At 41.5% G+C, this 20,264-nt stretch overlaps 1 protein-coding gene and 1 long non-coding RNA gene across 22 annotated transcripts in view; one reads left to right on the forward strand and one right to left on the reverse strand.

Moving 5' to 3' along the window:
- The window catches only part of PTPRK (protein tyrosine phosphatase receptor type K), a 533,907-nt gene that overhangs the window by 459,090 nt on the left and 54,553 nt on the right, over positions 1-20,264 (forward strand). For 8 of the 21 annotated variants that reach the window (XM_077353420.1, XM_077353439.1, XM_077353584.1 and 5 more), the window contains 2 exons: positions 7,632-7,770; positions 14,537-14,566. In XM_077353420.1, coding sequence (XP_077209535.1) covers positions 7,632-7,770; positions 14,537-14,566 — 169 coding nt within the window. The remainder of the gene's footprint in view (positions 1-7,631; positions 7,771-14,536; positions 14,567-20,264) is intronic. The other 13 variants (XM_077353463.1, XM_077353489.1, XM_077353526.1 and 10 more) reach the window with 3 other exon arrangements.
- On the reverse strand, positions 1,828-5,467 carry LOC143845328 (uncharacterized). Its single transcript, XR_013234366.1, has 2 exons — positions 4,878-5,467; positions 1,828-2,494 (listed from the first exon to the last, which is right to left on the reverse strand). It is a non-coding gene; the product is annotated as an uncharacterized LOC143845328 (long non-coding RNA).

The following is a 20,264-nucleotide window of genomic DNA, read 5'->3' on the forward strand; positions in this document are numbered from 1 at the left end:
GGAATTTTATAAAGTATAGTTATGTGTTCATGTACTTGAAAAGCTCTTCTCACCCTTAAGTGTCTGACAATTTGGACAATGTATGGATTTCTACTTTATTAGGTCAATATATGTTCATATGCCAATGGTTGTGCATGTCTTCTATTCAGACCATAGTAAAATAAACATATACAATGTACCCAAGATGTGGTCTTGATGCACGTGTTATAATTTTGCTGTTGAAGCTAGCTCAGTTATTCCCTGTAAATTCCATGGAGGGGATACTATTATATATAAACTGCTCTGACCTCTTTGATGAAAGACTAACATGTTGATAAGCCAGTTAAAGTCGGGGAAGATCTTGAGAGGTGGCATCTATCCTTTTTGATGTCCACCTTTTTTGAAGCTCCTCACTCCACACCTAAATAGAAAATTATACAGAGCCATTCTGCACTCAATAAAAAAGTGGGATACTCACCTTATGCAGATGCCATATTTTTGGCATTTTGCATGATGTCACTAACATCCAGCATTCCAGCAGCAAACCAGCAGCTACATCCTCCATTTTAAAGTGATAGCTAGGGAATCCCAAAAAGTGGATTCCTCCAGCCATATTGCGTGAGCGGGAGGAGAGCAACCAGCAAGTCACACACCAAGGACACGTCCATTGCCAAAGTGGGCAAAGTAGCGCAATTTTTAAAAAGAATTTCCCCACCAGTTGACGCATAAAGCATGCCTCCCAGGACCCCCCCCCCCACACACCCAAAAATATTGTGAAACATTTTTTTCTTGAGCTTCAAGCCTAGGGGTGGCATTAAAATGAGCACTATATATCTATGAATAGATGCATAAGCATCCCAATGGAGAAGTTTCACGTAAATTTAAAAGACGCTTGCATCACTGTCCCTTTAAACCAGGGAGAAAGGTTGATTGGCTGCCTGCCACGAGTGACAGGTGGGGGGAGAGTCATGTGTATAGCGCTTCCCTGTCCTCTGCCATTTTAGGCAGCCGTGCAGAATGCCAGGAAGCAGCAAAAAGTGGCAGAAAAAGTGGGAGCACATGAAGGTGAGAAATGGCGGGGGGCATGTTTTTTAATTGTGTAATGCAATTTCACTGGCATAATGCTATTTTTTTAGATGTGTTGAAAGCCCATAGTATTCCAAAAAGTGCTGAGGGACTTTACAAAGGATGGGAAGGGGTTGGGAAATAGACGACAATATTTTATTTTTAGGTCTCTTGATGTTCTAAATAAGTAATAGCCCCACATTTAGAATATAATGTGGCTTTCTGAGCTTGGTGTAGTGTCCATTTATAAGTAAGAGACAAGAGATATTTATAATTCCATATGTTCCATACTAGCTAATGATTTTGCTGATTAAGTGGAATTGTTAAAGTAAATGTTAGCCTATGTGTGGGATTTTGAAGTCATTAAATTTGCAGTGATTTTGATCAAACAAATGTTCCGAACAGAGAATCTCCCAATTGCTCCAACGCTCAGGGTATTAAGCAGTTACAGGTTTTCTCTTATTCATCCTTCTTTTGTTTAAACAGTTTTACATAGTCCATACTATTTCTGTCTAATCATTATATAGTCATACCCGCTGTTTACATTCTCTGTGAACATTGGGCTTTTAATTCAGGGGTTGTGCTAACCATTGTGGAATTCAATGATGATATAGCTTCTGCAGTCTTAATGTCATAATTAAGGGACACTATTATTTCATTGTTGGAGTTGCAAGCTTCAGTTGAACAAAAGCAGCACAAAGTTAAATTGGTCACATTACTCTAGGTAATATTATAACTGAAATGGAAATTTACATTAGAAACAACAACATAAAGAAGCAGAAATGTGAGATCACAAAGCCAAACTTTTATGAAAAGAACATGATTGCTGTAACTGCATAAACATCATGCCTAGGCAAGTATGAAAGGGTTCATAGTGATTATCCCCCTAGGTAACTCTAGCAGAGTCACTAAAGTCACAAAATGAACTTTGCCTGCCCTAGTTAGTTCTTCACAAAGGCAAAGTGGGTTGTCTTCAGAAGCACCAAATACCCGGGGAAGTTTTATCATGGCTATCTCATATTTGTTACCATTCTGCCATCTCAAGTGTAGCATGCAGTATAATAGGATACTATTCTCCCTTTCACCCATAATCATTAGTTCTGTCTATGGCAGTAGTTCTCAACCTTCCTAATGCCGTGACCCTTTAATACAGTTCCTCATGTTGTGGTGACCCCCAACCATTAAATTATCACAGAAATTAAACCCAAACTGATCAGTGGTGTGAAGATCCATTGTTCATGGTTGTATATAAATTGTTTTTTTCCCCGGGGTTTCTCAGTTCAGTTCTGCCTCTTGTCCTGCTGAGCTGTGCCGCCACCTGGAGCTCCTGGCGGGAGTCATGCATTCCCCCCACAACAAACACATATGCACACTCACAAATTTCCACATGAGGTCATCTATTCATGTGCAGACCTGTTCCCGCCACAAAGAACTCTGCTTAATTTTAGACCTGTAAAAAGAAGGCAAGATCCTCATGTAGAATGCTGTGTTCTCAAGCACAGTTGCAGGACTTTGTGCTAGTCAATTGTTCTTTTCATTGTTGATGGCTATAAGAGGCTGATCTTTGCCAGCAATTGCAGTAATTAGCATCATCAACTGCCGCCATCCCAAACTGTCATTTAGGGGGGAGAGGTGCTTCCTGCAAATAACTAGAGACTGTTTTTGAAGGGTTTTTTAAAGGTGCTACATTATTTTTATACAGTGTGATTTATGGGTGTGGATGTTTGTTTTTTAAAAAAATATAAATAATTGTCTACACTTCAGCCTGCCTCTTTTTAAACAAATATTAATTTATATTTCCATTGTTTTCTAATGCCCCCTCTTGGAGTAGCTGTCTCAGGGCAATATGTAACATGACTCTAATATGGGTTACACAGTAAAAACAGTAAAAATATATTGATATAAATTTAAAATTAGCAGTTTAAAATTAACAAGCTTAAAAGTAAATAGCAAAATATCAGCACTGATTATTATTACTTTCTGGTCTGCTTGTAATACTATGCTGTAAGGAGGTGGCAGGGGTGGGTGGGAAGGGAGGCCTAATCAACTGTTTTGATGTACTTTGCACCTGCCTCAACTATAAGCCTGGCAGAGGTGTTTTATCTTAGTACTTAGAAAGTTCTGTTAGGGCCCTGATCTCTCCTGGGGGCTTGTTCCACCAGGTGGGAGCCAGAGTCAAAAATACCCTGGTTCTGGTTGAGGCCACTTAGTCAAAAGGTATTGGCTGATTGTAGCACTCCTTGGGGAATGTATTTTAGATGAAGAGAGGTTGAAGGGATCATCAAGGTATTATTTATATTTATTATATTTATATACCGCTCTCCCCAAATGTGAGAGAGAAAGGAATGAGGGATTGGTGATTAAATGCCAAAAGAAACAAAAGGTCTTCGCCTACTAGCTGAAGATGGTAACGGAAAGGGGACAGATTAATTTTATTGGGGAGGAAGTAACAAATGTTTGATGCCATGACCCAAAAGGCCCTCTCTGGGTTGCTACCTGCCTAATCTAAGGAGGCAGGAGAACCCAAAGCATCATGTGAATATGACCTAGTAGTCAGGCAAGTTCATATGGTCACCAACATACCTAAACATGACTCCCATATTGGGCTTTGGGAGTCAATTTCTTACACATGCATATCAGCAACCTGAGCACTATGGAAAATCACTCTGTGTTTGTTGGCCCTTTGGGGCAACTTGTTAACCACTCTGTGATCCAGGATGTTATACTAGATAGATCACTGAGCATTTCTTAAGTTCCCCCTGGTGCATATATACAAAGTGCTTGGAGCCTAGCAAGACAACGCATTCTAATCATTTCACCATTGCTGAATTAGGTGACAGTATCACTATGTGAACAACTACTTGATTGTCACTCCTGTCCAATCCTTTGGTTACTAATTGCATGACGCCTCTCTCTCCAGTTTAGGCAACAGAAAGCCTTCTTTGCGCGGCTCGCAGTTGCTTCCTTGTCAGTACGGTGGGAATCGGCCGGGCCAATCGGCAGGTGCAAAGCCCCTGCCGATTGGCTCGGCCGATGGTCTGTCCAGAGGAAGGGGCCAATCGGCACCCTTCCTCATCCCGGACAGAGCCTGCCCTAACTCCTCCCACACAGCCCTTACGGCTTTATTTAGTCCGCGGCACCCGCGGCGCTGCGGGCTGTGTTAAGATACATGCATTACCCTCCCTTGTAAATTCAGTGCAAACATTTCAGAAATTCTGAACATGAAATAGACTGATCCACTGGGAGCATTTTGTGGTGGAGGCGGCGTGTTGTTCTATGCCGGGGGCTCCCTTGTGCTGCAAAGCGCCTGCCGATTGGCTCGGCCGATGGTCTGTCCAGAGGAAGGGGCCAATCGGCACCCTTCCTCATTCCAGACAGAGCCCGCCCTAACTCCTCCCACACAACCCTTACGGCTTTATTTAGTCCGCGGCACCCGCGGCGCCGTGGGCTGTGTTAAGATATGTGCATTACCCTCCCTTGTAAATTCAGTGCAAACTTTTCAGAAATTCTGAACATGAAATAGACTGATCCACTGGGAGAATTTTGTTTAAATGCAACTTCAGCAAATTGAAACAAGACATATCATACATGAAAAGGGGGCTTCTCACCCCCCCCCCATACACACACACACAATAGAAATGGAAAGTTCATTGTGGCATACTTAACAAAAGAAAGTTCTGGAATATTAACCAGTGTGCTTTTAGGATAAAGAACATGATTATGAACTTAAATACTACAAGTTTCATTCTTTAACACCAGTAGGAAAATAAGCAGCAGCATCATTGACAGTTCACAGTATAGATCGAAGCATGATCACAGTTTTCTCAATTTACCTAATCACATGCTCAGTCCCGTGCCATGGTGTGGACTCATCTCATCACACTGGATACTCTTCACTCCTCAACAAGGTCCTCTCCCACTGCAGTCTCTAGGAGTGACAAATTAGGAGGCCCCAGACATCTTCTGTTCATGTCTGCTAACAGAGTAGAGTTGAGAAAAATATCTAATGCATTTCTTTGTTTTTATTTTCCACATTCATATCTTAATGAGTGCCTTGGGAGGCTAGGCTCAGAGAAGAGTGATCCCAGTGAGCTTCATAGCTGAACTGGAATTTAGATTCACATCTCTTCAGCATGCCACCAGCCAAGATTTGATTTGTATAATAGCTAATTCATGATATCTGATATCTGTGATTTCTACCCTAACATGGATGATGCAAGGTAGCCCAGTCTTGTTGATCTCCAAAGGTAAGCAGGATCAGCCCCAATTAGTACTTGGATGGGAGACAACCAAGGAAGTACAGGGCTGCTACACGGAGGCAGGCAAAGGCAAACAGCCTTTGTATGTCTCTTGCCTTGAAAATCTTATGGGGTCATCATAAGTCAGCTGTGACTTGATGGCATGTTCCACCACCACTACATGTTCCAGGATAAATTGCTTTATTTTTTCAATATAAGATGTTACCTTGGCGCGATCAACTCTTTCACAGTTTAGCTAACTTTTCCCTTACTACGTTTTATAAAGATCATCTTACAGTTCTTATACTAGCTTGGTGTAGTGGTTAGGAGTGCGGACTTCTAATCTACACTCACCCACATGCAGCCAGCTGGGTGACCTTTGGCTCGCCACAGCACTGAGAAAACTGTTCTGACCGAGCAGTGATATCAGGGCTGTCTCAGCCTCACCCACCTCACAGGGTGTCTGTTGTGGGGAGAGGAAAGGGAAGGTCACTGTAAGCCACTTTGAGCCTCCTTCAGGTAGAGAAAAGCAGCATATAAGAACCAACTCTTCTTCTACTACTACCACTAGTATGAATTGATCAGTCATCTATGAATTTCACCTCTTTGTTAATTTACATTATATGCATACATGTGTGTGTAAATAACTTTAGAATTCATATTAATGAAAATATACATAAATAGCAAATATAACTACCATTATCACTAGTGGTTTTATAAAGAAAAATCTGTATTAAAAATATTGGACAATTGAAAAAATAAGTATAAATTTCTACAATTAGTATATGCCTTCTTATATTAGACATAATGTGTACGGTTTCTTCAAGCAAAGTGTTACACATTAGAGAAGACTAGATTTAAAGCCCATTTTATTTTTAAATAAAATGGGCACTAGAGGTTCCCTACCCCGGGGACGAGTTCCAAAGGCTTCTGCGCACCCGGTGCCAGTGTGGGTCACAGAAGCAGGCATCCTCGTCCCCGGGGTGTAGTGCAGAAGGCTTCTGGCGGGCCGGGCTTCTGGTGGTCTTGTGGCCTACCTGTGTTCTGCAGTGGAGGCTCGATATCGTCAGCGAGGCGCGGGGACACTGGGTCGGCGGCTGCTCAGAGGCATACAGGCGGCGCCTTTGCCACGGCTCGCAGCGTGCCAGGGGAGAAGGGGCTGGTCTCCGAGGGGGTAAGGTCTTGTCTGAGTGTGGGTGGCGTGCCTCAGGGTGGTGTGGGGGGGGGGTAGGGTTTAGGGGGGAAGCATGGGGGAGTCGGCGAAGGGGGAGATGTTGGGAGGGTAGTGAGGGAAGGGAGGGGGGTATCACCAGCGGGCGGCGTTGAGAGCGGGCGATGGGCGAGCTTCTTCCTCGTTCGGCGGCAGGGTCCTGGAGGTTGGTGGCGGGTAGGTGGGAGGCGGAAGGCATCCTGGGACCATGGCATTGCTGCCCGGCTCCCCGTTGAAGTGTTGAGGGTGTGCAGCTGGAAAGGAGCAGGGCCGCCACGTCTTCGACGCGGCATCCCTGCTCCTTTCCCGGCAAGTTGGGAGGGTGTGCGGCTGGAAAGGAACAGGGCCTCTGCGTCGAAGACGCGGCGTCCCTGCTCCTTTCCCCGCATCGAAGTGTTGTGTATGGCGGCCAAGGAGGCTATGGGGAGGCGCGCTTTGCGCGCCTCCCCATTGCCTCCTTGGTCCAGTATTGACACTCGGAGGGCCGAATCAGGAGCCACTTCGCTGCTCCTGATTCGCCCCTCCGAGTTTTTATCCCGGACAGAGCCCGCCCTAACTCCTCCCAACTTGCCCTTACTCTTTTATTTATAACAACGGAGCGGTTTACAGATAATTTCCCGGTAACTGTTAGTTCTAATTTAAATAGTTATGCAGTACAAACCTATTGGAGGCCTTGGGTGATTTTGCCTAGAGAGCCCTCCTGCCTGCATGGTTCTCTTTCCAATTCAGATGTGAGGGCATCTGTCACTCCATTGATTGCCAGGGTTGATTTGGCTGATATGGTTGACTAGGCAGGTGTCCCCTATCTACCTCCATGGATACCCCTCCAGAAGCTGCATACTCTGTGGAAGAGGATGAGCATCCCAGATAGGAGTGTTCCATTCTTCTGTCATATGACAGTTTCGTTCCCCTGATAGAAACTTCAAACAAGCTCAAGGTCTCGTTCCGATGCAATGGCTAAAGGCATGTAATCCCCTCAAAAGTCTCTCCCTGACAAACAGTAGATCAATGTAATTTTCAGCCTTTTTCAGAGGGTTCTGTGTGTGCACATCTGGCTATTCCTCACACATTCCTTTGGATTGGGACAGTGATCTATTCTGATCAAGACACTTGTAATAACTTACTTTTTTTCCCTTCAGCAGCAGCAACAGAAGAACCAGAGGTCATTCCAGACCCAGCCAAGCAAACAGACCGTGTTGTGAAAATAGCAGGAATAAGTGCTGGAATTCTAGTCTTTATTCTCCTCCTCCTCCTGGTTATATTGATTGTCAAGAAAAGGTAAATGTTTTAGATTTGGCACTTTATTTTTTTCATTCTTGTCTGGCAATCTTTTATTTCACAGATAATTTCAGGAAAAGGTTAGGGGGCGAGCATTCTTATTCTCAATTACGAGGCCTATGGCAAGTAAGTCATATTTTAGATAGTGTTATCAACCTCATGGTGGGAACTAGAATTCTCCTGTAAGTGAACTCCAGACTTCAGAGGTCAAATTCCCTGGATAAATGGCAGCTTTGGAGGTCTATAGCCTCACATCCCAGTTGCATTCCTTCTATCCTTCCCAGGGTCCTTCTCCAAATCTCAAGGAACTTTCTCAACCCAGAGTTGAAAATCCTAATTTTGCAGTGAATAATCAGTATAATCCTGTAAAATTCTGATTCTGGCTGTGAAAAATATACAGGCATTCTCTCCCCAACCTTGTTCAACATCTTTATGCACTCTCTTGCCCAGCCTATCCAGGGGTTTAGACTTGGGTACCATCAATATGCAAATGACACCCAGCTGTACTTCCCGATAGATGGCCACCTGGATACACGTTGCTAGTTGTCTGGGAGCAATGATGGGATGGCTTAAGCAGAGTCACCTGAAACTCAGCCCTTCAAAGATGGGGGTTCTGTGGCTAGGTAGGAAAGGACCAGGCAAGGAAGCATGCTTACCATGTCTGGACAGGGTCCAACTATAGGTTGCCATCTCAACCATAAATCTGGGTGTAATCATAGATGCCTTCTTATCCATGGAGGCACAAGTCTCAAGACTAGCGCAGCTGGTGTTTTTTCCACCTATGTCAAGCCAAGCTACTAGCACCTTACCTGGCCCCGAAACATCTCGCCACAGTCATCCATGCGACAGTAACCTCTGTAATTCACTCTACACGGGCCTACCCTTCCTCTTGCTCTAGAAACTGCAACTGGTCCAGATTGCAGTAATCAAGGTTCTTACAGATATACCTTGGGGGCACACATTTTAACCTGTGCTCTGACAGCTGCACTGGCTCCCAGTTGAATTCCAGATCAAGTTTAAGATTTTGGTACTTACCCACAAGGGCATCCATGTTCTGGATCCCACATATCTGAAAGATATCTCTATCTACACCCCGTGAAGAGTGCATCGTTCTACTAATACCAAACAACTGGTGGTCCCTGGCCCCAAGAAAGTATATCTGGCCTCAATCAGGGCCAGGACATTTTCTGGCCACCTTGTGGATAACTAGCACAGTTCTACAGGGCCTGCATGACAGAGCTCATCTGCCAGGCTTTTGGTTGGAGCCCTCCCTATCAAAAAGATGCCCCAGGCCACACTCTAGCTCTGGAAGATCAGAAGATAATTTAAGACTGCTGATGCTTCTATTCTGTTTTTTTAATACCAGTTGCTATGCTAAATTTTAAATGTATCTATTTTAGATTTTAATTAGTGTAATGAATTGTTTAATTATTGATGTCGGTAATATAATGTACACCTTCCTGATCCAGTTCACAGGGTAGGGCATATATAAGTTGACTGAATAAATAAATAATATTAATTTACTACCCCATCTTTCTGTAAGACTTAAGACAATCATTCTGCTTTAAACAGCCTTATTAAACTGTAGCCATGTAGTATCTGGAAAAATATGTTGTGGGTTTTGCTACCTCTATCTCCATCTTTGGCCATATGAGAAAGTTATATTTAAAATCTAAGTTTGGAAATCAAAATGTTTCAACAATGTTTTAATTGATACCTAAACAACAATAATTTTTTTCCTCAGAGGTTTCCTCAGGCCTGACAAAAATCAATAGTGCCATCTTCTGGAATAGTAGAGAATAATTGAACTACTTAAATGTTTTAATATCATTAAACTTACAAATATCATTAATTTTAAAAAATTGGCTTAAACTCTTATAAATCAGCATTTAAGAAGTGATCACCAAACAACTAATTTAAAAAAACTTTCAGGTTTCCTGCATGTTTTCCTTCTACCCTCTAATTCCTTCTGATGCACAAACTTGTTTGCTTTTAGCACTGTTTGGACATATGAAGCTGCTTATACTGTGTCAGTCCCGCTAACTTTATACTGTCTACTCAGCTTGGCAGCGGTTCTCCAGGATCTCGGGCAGATATCTTTTCAAACCCTGCCAGCCATTCTCCTTTAATTGGAAATGCCAGGGATTAAATTTTAGGCTCTGTACATGCATCCAAATACATTCTCAACCATTGCTATTATCTTCAAAGTTTTGTGCATCACAGGATGTGTGTTTATAAGAAATCTAGAAAATGATATTTTTGTAACTGTCTTTTGTTAAAGAAGAAAATTATTTTTCTTTTCATTTTGCCAAGTTAGAAACACATTATTGTTGTGCCTGAAAGTCATATCTCTGTCTAAATGTTTTCCATTAGAGCTTTTTTTTTTAATTTATTGCCTCTTTACAATTACCCCCTGGAGATATATAACTTGGAGAAGAAGCGTCTGCATTAGAAATATTAGGTATGCTTACAGTGTTTTGTGTTAGTTAGATACATATGTGATTTTCCCAACAGTGTTTCACTTTTTTTTTCTGTTTGTGTACCTCTGTGCTTAAGAATGAACATATATGCATTAGGCTAATTCATACTGAAATGACCAGAAGTCCAACTGAATTAGAAATGTAAGCAAATTGAGGTGCAGAACGGGCTTCCCAGCTGGATCATATCACATCTAAACATAATAAATCCTTTGGATTACAAGGATACTTCACTGGGAAAGGTCCTGTAGCATTTGTATAATGCCATTTAGTATACAGTTGTCTCCTGCTTTTTGACACCTACCTGCTTTGCTGTCATATACTATAAGGACTGAGTCTTCCATTACCATTTGTGTGCCTGGTAATGTGCCTATAACTATGACCACATTCATACTCCCAGATTCTCTTTTTTCCTTTCCCTAAACACTTTCCTCATGTCCCTTATATAATAGAAGGGGATGGTTATTTATATGAATAGATGAGGAAATATTAACATGTGAACCAAATGCATATCTTTATAAGCTGTTGTTATATTTTAAAATGGACTATGTTTACAAGGCCTCCAGATCTTGTGCCTGAGTGTACCAGGGTACTGGAGAATTTCAGGAGTTATCTATTGGAAGTTCATTAGGAGAAACCTCAGATGTGCTATATGGAACCCTACTTGCCCATAACAGGTTCATTGGTGACAGTAATTTCCTGTCTCCAGGTTCCCTCACCCCTTTTTTGAATGTTCAAGCTTTTCATGGTTGAGGTCTACAATTGCAGAATAAGAATACCTCAACAAAACTCTAATATAATTTGGACTTGCTCCAGATCAGCATTTCATATTTACCTTTATATATTTTCAGAACTATGTGCTACCTATCATCTAGTTTGTCCCTTCATGAATGAGTTCCATGTCTCTGTTCTTTCTGTATGTCTTGAACATATTAATCTCTATTGTACATTGTTATTTTATGTAACAAGGCACCAGATATATCTTACCTGTATAGTGAATTTACCATGTTGTTCCCATCCTTTCCTGAAATAGTCTGTAGGGCAGTGAAGAATGAGCTCAATGTTAAACTTCCATCTCCAAATTCACTGAAGTGAATTCAGATTTATCTTGTATATAGTGTTCCTTCCATTCATTTATTAACAAAGGCACACATTCAGTTGCTTGATAAATTAGCCATATCAATATAAAACCTCACCAAAGCCTGAAACCACCAGTAGCTTTTTCAAAGGATACCTTGTAATTTATCCCAAATGCACAATACATTAGATTTGTATCCTGTCCTATTCCATAGAAAAATTAATCCTGTTGAAATGTTAGTTATTGGTATTTTTCATTATGATAAGTTACTTGGTTATCTATTCTATAACGTTAATTCCTTTCACATATTTTATACCTCCACCGAACATGGACAATTTGGATGAAGTCATTTAGGATATCCTTTAACAGTAAAAACATTCATAAGAGCAAAATGTACTGCTATGTTGAAATAACTGAATTTTAAAAATATGTAAAACATACTCATATAACACACGCTTACACTAGCATGCTCGCCTGTTGGGTCTACCTGTTAAAAATTTGTAAGATTCTCTTGTCAACAAGCAGAGAAGGCTGGAAAGGATCACAGTCAAACATGCAGGGAAGGAGTAGCCACCAGCTCATCCATTACTTATCTTTAGTTACTTGTTTCCTTGCCCAAACATCCTTGCCCTTCCAGCTCTATTCAGATGTTACTATAGACAAATATGCAACCTGCATGTACATTCATAAATCAGGAACAGCCAACAGCTATTCACTTTATAAGTGGAACCAGAGTCTAGTTCCTGGATAGATGTGGTGCTTAAATCACCAAGTCAACTGCACATGTGCTAGGATTACCAGCTCTGGGTTGGGAAATTCCTGAAGATTTGGAAATGGAGCCAGGGCAGTATATGGGAAAGGAATGGCCCTCAATGAAGTGTAATGCCATGTATTCTACCTTCTAAAGCAGCCACAGAAGTGAGCTTTATTATCTGGAGATTTCAGACTCCACCTCGAACTTGGCAGCACTAACGTGTGTTGAATTGTACATGTGTTCACTGTCACTTGTGAATAGAGCTGTGGTGGGCTCAGTTCAAACTTTATTATAGCCGTTCATACCAAGTTGTGTGAAGTTAATACATAGAAGACCAAAAGAATCTGGTCATTTGATATAATGCAATTTAAAACAGATCATAAAATAGAACTTAAAATTATACTATAGAGCAGTGGTCCCCAACCTGCGGGCCGCGGCCCGGTGCCGGGCCGCAAAGGCCATGGCACCGGGCCGCGGCTCCCTCTCCCCGCCCCGCCCCCGCAGTAAAAAACTTCCCAGGCCGCAAGCTTGCGGCCCGGGAAGCTTCTTACTGCGGGAGGCGGGGAGAGGGAATCAGGGCCGGGCCGCGCCTGTGCGGGCCACGCCCGCTCGGCCCGATCCGCGGGCGCGGCCCGTGGGCGCTGCCCGGGCGCGGCTCGCGGGCGCGGCTCGGGTGCGGCCCGATCCGCGGGCGCGGCGTGGGCGCGGCCCGCGGGCGTGGCGCGGGCGCGGCCCGCAGGCGCGGCCCGATCCGCGGGCGTGGCCCGCACGGGCGCGGTCCGCGGGGGCGCGGCCCGATGCCCTGCCGGTCCCCAGCCTCGGAAAGGTTGGGGACCACTGCTATAGAGCATCGGATTTTTATGGCGGTGGCACAAAACTTAGCCCATCTGTGATGGGCGAATAGCCTAGATAGTCACATAGCAACCATCTCCTTCACTGATTGTTCGACTAAAGTTCTTCATAGCTTCCTCTTTTCTCAGCATGAGAATCTGCAATATTCCTAACAGGCAGATCTAGGCTGCTTGCAGATATGTAGCCTGGCTTCAGCATGCCTAAAGCAGGGGTAGCCAAATTGCTGGCAGGGGCTCATGGTTATTGTAATCCATGGATATCTGGATAACAACAGTTTGGCCACCCTTGCCTAAAGTCAAATTCAGTGGAATAGAAATTATTTCAGTGTAAGTCTGTGGCCTTAATTTGGGTTAGGGCTCTAAATTAATTTCTCTGCCTATGAATTAGGGAAATCTATTGTTGTTTTTTCCACCATGAAGAATTTTTCTCTCATGCTTTCCCCAGCATGTAAACCTAACTGAATAATGCTGAAGATTGAAATTTTAATTTTAAATGCTTAGTATATTTCTAGGTGCTATATTAATAATGATTAATAATTTTATATATACATACTGATTGACGATGACTCCATCATGTGGTATCCCTTTTGATACTCTCAAGCCTTTATAACATTTTAGAAAGACCAGACAACATGTGCTTAATAATTCTTATGCATTGACACAGATTTCCAAATTTGATTGGGGGTGGGATCAGAGTAGTAAGTTGCGTTGTATGATTTTACAAATAAGAGGTGTCCTATGTTTTGTGCGATCATTTTGTATAAAATAGTTTGAAGTGGATGAAACTCTATTTGCTGTTATAGAGTTTTGCAAAGTAATTTGAACTAGATAAGAAAAGGGATGCTGCATCTCTTGAATAGCAAATGCTGCTTTTATTTTTTAACCATTATTGAAATATTTCCAAATGTACATCATTTCCTTTCATTTGTTTACTTTCCATTTTTTTTAATACTAAGCATGCATATATCAGCATTTCTAGTTCTAAGACTTAAAAACAGAAAATTAGGTTTGGATTCAGCAGCTATGTGTGTAAACATAGGTACCGTGTACACACACATCTGCTGCAGAGAGAGCAGAATCCAAGATTTGGTATGTATACAGGACGTTGTCAGTCATATTTACACCTGTATACCTGTAAGTAGCCACCCTAGTTGCTGTATACTAACCGAGCTTTACCATGACAAACTTTTGAGTTTGTAACTCAGAGCTTTAAAAGAAGATTGAGAGCACAAGATCTGTACACAGCTGTTCTTTATATCATGACATTTAGGTAGTTCTCAGTCATTACATTTATGCTGAACTGCATGTTGAAAATACATAGCCCATTTAATTTCCAGTTTTTGCAACAAATGAAGTGTCAGCATGTCATTTTTCTTGTGATCTCCTTCTAATACCGAAATCATTTTTCTATGCTAGTGTATTTTTTTTAATTGCATGGCGCTGTAAGGCTAATCAGTGCATGAGCAAGTTTGTAATTCTAACCAAGAAAACATGAATTTTTAGGTTTTTTTAAACGCACATTTCTCTGCTTTACTGAATGTGACAGAGTCACGCTTTTCATTCACCATTGCTTCTCTTTTTCCACTGTCTGTGATTTGCTTGCCAGGAGGAGCTACTATTCTTACTCCTACTATCTGTAAGTAGAAATGGGTGACTTACTACTTTACATGTTTTGAAGATGCAGTATCCCTTTTCAAAAAAAAAAAGAATAAAGAATTTTACTGAACATTCCATATTTTTGATGTTTTTTTAGGGAGATGTTCTATTGTGGTTTTTGGCTTTTATTTTTAAAGGGATATTGTATTCTAATTGGCTTTAAAGCATTTATTTTTATTTTTACATATATTTGGAAGGTTATATTACCCCATTTACATTTGTATTCTAAAATCAGATATGGGTTTCCTTCTAAAAAGACACTGATTATAGCTTTTTAACCCCATGTTAATAAGCAAGAAATAAGCAGGCTGAGTCCTACCATGTGACAGGGCAGAGCCTAGTCCTGGCAATGGATTAGGCCAGCCTTTCTCAACCTTTTTACCATTGAGAAATCCCCGAAACATTCTTCAGGCTTAAAAAAAAAAACAGAAGTGATGTCAACAGACCACAACTCCCTGCCACGCCCCTGGAAGTCACGTCACCAGAAGCAACATCATGCTCTGTCACTTCCTCCACCCCAATGCCAGAAATCGACCACTGCTTTGGTGCTCCCTGCCATCCCCCCCAATGCATTTAAGTTAAAATAAGAGTACTTACCTCCCTGGACTCCAGTCGCTACCACATGCAACAGGCCTTGGCCAGCAAGGATTTTTGTGACTATGGACCCTCCCTTTCTCATCCTCTCCAGGCCCATCATTGGCCATTTTGGGAGGTGGGACAGATTGACATGACTGAATATGATATTACCCAATGAATTTTTTATTTAAAAAAATATAAACATTAACTCCCACCCAATCAGAAAAACCCTTCCGAAGCCTTCAAGAAACCCTAGGTTTTCACCAAATCCTTGTTGAGAAAGCCTAGATTAGATATAGGAGCTAAATTGGAAAAAAAAAAGAACTTACACTTCTTCCCCAGAATGAAGGCAGCAACTGGCTTAGTTTTGTTTGTTTTTGGTGATAAGATCAGACTCCACCCTCTTCTGGCAAAACCCCCCTATGTGGAATAACATGATGTGCCCCTTTTCTTATCTTCAATAAAATGGAAGTAGCAATGATCACTTGCTTTTTGCAGCAACAGAGGTGTGCCCTATTCCTCCCTTCTTGGGAGCCCTGTGCGCAGTGAGAGGATTGGTCTTCTTCCTTGAATGTTTCAGAGGTCAGGATGTTTTAATTCAATGTTCTCTGTTCCTGAGTAGGAATGGGAATGACCTTTCAACTTCCTGTTTCTGCAAAACACTGTTTATTCCTCTATATCAAAAGGAAGACAACAGTGGCAGATTTCTTGCTCTATAGTAAAAGGGCATTAGCCAGCCCTGAAGACTAACATTATGAAACTGCTGGATTCCCTTTAAAATACATCATTCCTTTCACAAAGATCCGGGTAGTTATTATATCAAATTTCCAATCTCTGTACTACATTATATGTCCAAGAATGAATGTGCTCCTCCCCTTCCACAACAAATGTAGTCTTAATATGCCATTTTTCTAACTCCTGTCTTGAGCCTTTCTGTAGAAATGAAGATATGATTGGGCTTATTAACTAGCAGAAGCTGAGGCATGACTCCTTCATTGGGGCATCTTATGGCTACCAACAGGGCAGGGGCAATGGAAAGAAGGCCCTGGCCCAGCCATGCTAGCAGCCTTTGCTAGCCTATCATTATCATTATTATTAAGAGCCTCTTGTGGTGCAGAGTGGTAAGGCAGCCATCTGAAAGCTTTGCCCATGAGGCTGGGAGTTCAATCCCAGCAGCCGGCTCAAGGTTGACTCAGCCTTCCATCCTTCCGAGGTCGGTAAAATGAGTACCCAGCTTGCTGGGGGGTAAACGATAATGACTGGGGAAGGCACTGGCAAACCACCCCGTATTGAGTCTGCCATGAAAACACTGGAGGGCGTCACCCCAAGGGTCAGACATGACCCGGTGCTTGCACAGGGGATACCTTTACCTTTACCTTTACATTATCATTTGGGCACTACCTGATGGCTAAGAAAATGGTGTGTGGGGAGACTGTCAGACAAAAGGGCAAATAGGGTTCCATCTGCTCTATGTAGCTATATTAATGATGGCTGGCATCAGCCTCTTTCTTCAAATGCTTGGATATTAAACCTTATCTCTTGTAGGGAACAGCATTGGTGGTGGGGGTTGGGAGAACATCCACATAGGCCCTTCAGCTAATAATTGTGTGTGTGCTTCAAGCAGCAACAGTTATCATCAGTCATAATAACAGCCTAGTCTGGGCATGGGTTGTGATAAGTTACACAATCAAAACAAACTATAACATAATACATGTATTAGCTTGGATTAAGCAGAGTTTTACTTCAGCAGAACAGTACTTGGTGGTAGAAAGTGTTGTTGAGTTACAGCGGACTTATGGTGACCCCAGAGGGTTTTCAAGGCAAATAGGTGGTTTGCCATTGTCTCCCTCTGCATAGCAATCCAAGTGCCAACCAGGGCTGACCCTGATTAGCACCTGAGATCTGAGGAAATCAGACTAGCCTGGGCCATCCATGTCAGAAATTAGCAATGATAGTTTAAACAGCAAGATTTTCTTCTTTTAACTTTTCATTTAGAACCACTATCAAAACTGTTGTAAACTGACTTGGCTTGTGATTAATTGCATTTCCCTTGTTAAACAACAATTAGTGCAGCCAGAAGTAATTAAAGCAAGCAAGCAAGCAGTTTCATAAATGTGTAGAACATCTCTCCCTCATTCCCCTCTCCATCTCACCCAGTGCTTCCTTGAAGAGCCAGCTGCACGGGCTTATGCAGGTGAATCCTTTGATGGATAATAATGGCCATCTATACCTGTCATCTCATACAAATTGTGCATCTGCCTAAAAAAACAGATTGAATATGCTGAACTGAAGTTTCAAAGCTACAAGGAATGGATGGTTGCTGAACCACCAGGATTGAAATGGGAGAGAAAGAGGTACTGTTTCATTGAAAACAGTCCTGATATATAGGTGCTTTTTAGTGGGAGTTTAATTTAACATTATACTCTCTATTGCACTTGTAGTTTTCTAACAAAATGTGAGTCTAGTGGCACCTTTAAGACCAACAAAGATTTATTCAAGGCGTGAGCTTTTGTGTGCATGCACACAAAAGCTCACATCTTGAATAAATCGTTGTTGGTCTTAAAGGTGCCATTGGACTCACATTTTGTCGTACTACTTCAGACCAACACAGCTATCCACTTGAATGTTGTTTTCTAGCTATCCTTGCTCATTGAAGTAACGTATGAAAATACTCGTTAGATTTGCTTTCGACAGATTACATCACCACAACAAGCCTTTTTCAAAGAAAGTAACCTTCTCAGTTAAATAGCTACTCTGCAAATTTAATAACTTGTAAGGTTTTAAGTGTTGCTGGCTTTTTTTAAAGCTTGCCTTATCTAGAAACCTGGTTATAATCTTCACTCTATCTGTATACGAGAACACCACTTAAAATTCTGCGTGATTTTTATGAAGTATTGTAAAAGTGGGTTTGGTGAAATAAAGAGACAGGACTAGTTAGTTTATTATTCGTGGATTCTTTCCTTCCTTCCCTGAGGTGACTTTCAGACTGGAAGCAATATAAATGACAGATGGAGCATATAAAAAAATAGGTAAAATAATCCATCAGTACGGAAAAAGAAGTCATAGGTGCTATAAACGCCTTGCACACTGAGGGGATTGAAGAACAGTAATTAAATTTGTATTTAAATTCTTGTTCCATTTTATTATACTAAAGTTATCGACAACTAAATCTCTAAATAAAGTGTCTTAATGTTAGAGAAAACTTACACTAAGGAGCATGTAAACTGAGGTTCACCAACATGGTGCTATCACCCCCCCCCCCAAATCTCTAGTGGTTGCCAGGTGTTTGACATGGTGGGACTACATGGGATTGTTGCAAGACAAGGCTGCTTTTGCCTGCAGCAGTAATTTTGTGGTTGCCCCTAACACATTCCCAAAGTTTCTCACAAGATTAGAAAGATTCAGGACCCCTAATTTATAATCTAATTTTTTTTTTAATCCTGGAAAATACCAACACAACATTTATTTCATACCATGTATCTAAACACATAGCAAGAGAGTTGGTATCACTAGTAAATATTTGAAACAAGTATTAACTACCTCCTCTAGCTGCACACCTAATCATTACCTTATCTACTCTATTAATTAATCTCAAATTCAGTACAGGTCAAGTGTCTTGTTAGATTGATTAAGGGGTTATTCCAGTATTGTTTGTTTAGCAATAAACAAATATTGTTATTTATATTCTTTTACATTTATTTTGTTAGAATGCTCAGAGTGGATGACCCTGGGTTTTCAGTGATCTCTGGTGTCAGGCCCAGATCTGGACAATATCTGTTTAGTTTCAACGGTACCTGTAACATTATTAGATTAATAAGGAGGCCAGCTTCCTCCTGGGAAAAGAACATTTTGAGCAGGTGTGGGACATTACAGTACTTGTGTCCCAACTAACTGACATGCATTTAAGGTTTTAGGGCACAACATTTCTCTAAGACAGCATATCCTCTGGGCAGCATCAAGGAATAGTTCCTTTCCTGCATAGATGAAAACAGGATAATGTGGATATCTTAACTGAACTGAACTGAACATATATCCATTTTTTTAGATTACACAATATTGGTTGCTTGTTTATTTTAAAATTGTAGTTTTCATTCAAGTTACATCTATAGCTATTGCTAACAATATGTTTAATGTTTAGCATGTGCAATTTATTAATATATGAGTATAATAAACAAAGCTTTATATGACCAGATCTCCTGGGTTTAAATCATTTAGGATCACCTGCATTGGCCCTAAATTTGGAATAGCAGAGATGAGATTGGGAGAATTAAATAAATTATGCCACCATCTTATTGTAATCGTTGGTTATAGGGTTTATGGGTTGTATTGTGAATTTTAGATTTTTATATTTTGTAAACCACAACAAGACGGCTATTGTTGAGAGTGGCGGTATAGAAATTGAAAAATAAATAAAGTTGTTAGGTTTAAATGGCTGGCACGCATTTCATCAGTCAATTTTGCTTCCTCCCTCTTCAAAGTGGTAGAAAGTGAAATTGATCAGTGAAATGGCTGGCAGCCATTTTAGCAGTCTGTCTCACTTCCTCGTGTTTGGAAGGGTAAACCACTGTGCTCAGCTATTAGGTATAAATGGCCTGAATGAGACAAAAGTCTGGAAAATGTTTGGAAAGGCACCTTCCCTGAACATCATCTCAGGGGCCACTTACTGGGTCAAATTTGTGATGAATTTTGGCTCATAAGTCAGCTTGTGCCCATCCCTAGGTCTCATAGGCTAAATTGGAGAATCGATCATGGTGTAAAAGAGCTCTAGGGGGGGGCTATATTTTGAAGCAGAGACACAACATATACAGCATACTTGCTGGTTCCTCTCCTCAAACAAAGATTGAACCAGGTAGTCCAATTCTTTGTTGTTGTTAGGTGCAAAGTCGTGTCCGACCCATCGCGACCCCATGGACAATGATACTCCAGGCCTTCCTGTCCTCTACCATTCCACGGAGTTCATTTAAGTTTGCACCTACTGCTTCAGTTACGCCGTCCAGCAACCTCATTCTCTGTTGTCCCCTTCTTCTTTTGCCCTCAATCGCTCCCAGCATTAGGCTCTTCTCCAGGGAGTCCTTCCTTCTCATGAGGTGGCCAACGATTTG

Source organism: Paroedura picta, chromosome 1 (genome assembly GCF_049243985.1).
Source record: "Paroedura picta isolate Pp20150507F chromosome 1, Ppicta_v3.0, whole genome shotgun sequence".
Taxonomy (NCBI): domain Eukaryota; kingdom Metazoa; phylum Chordata; class Lepidosauria; order Squamata; family Gekkonidae; genus Paroedura; species Paroedura picta.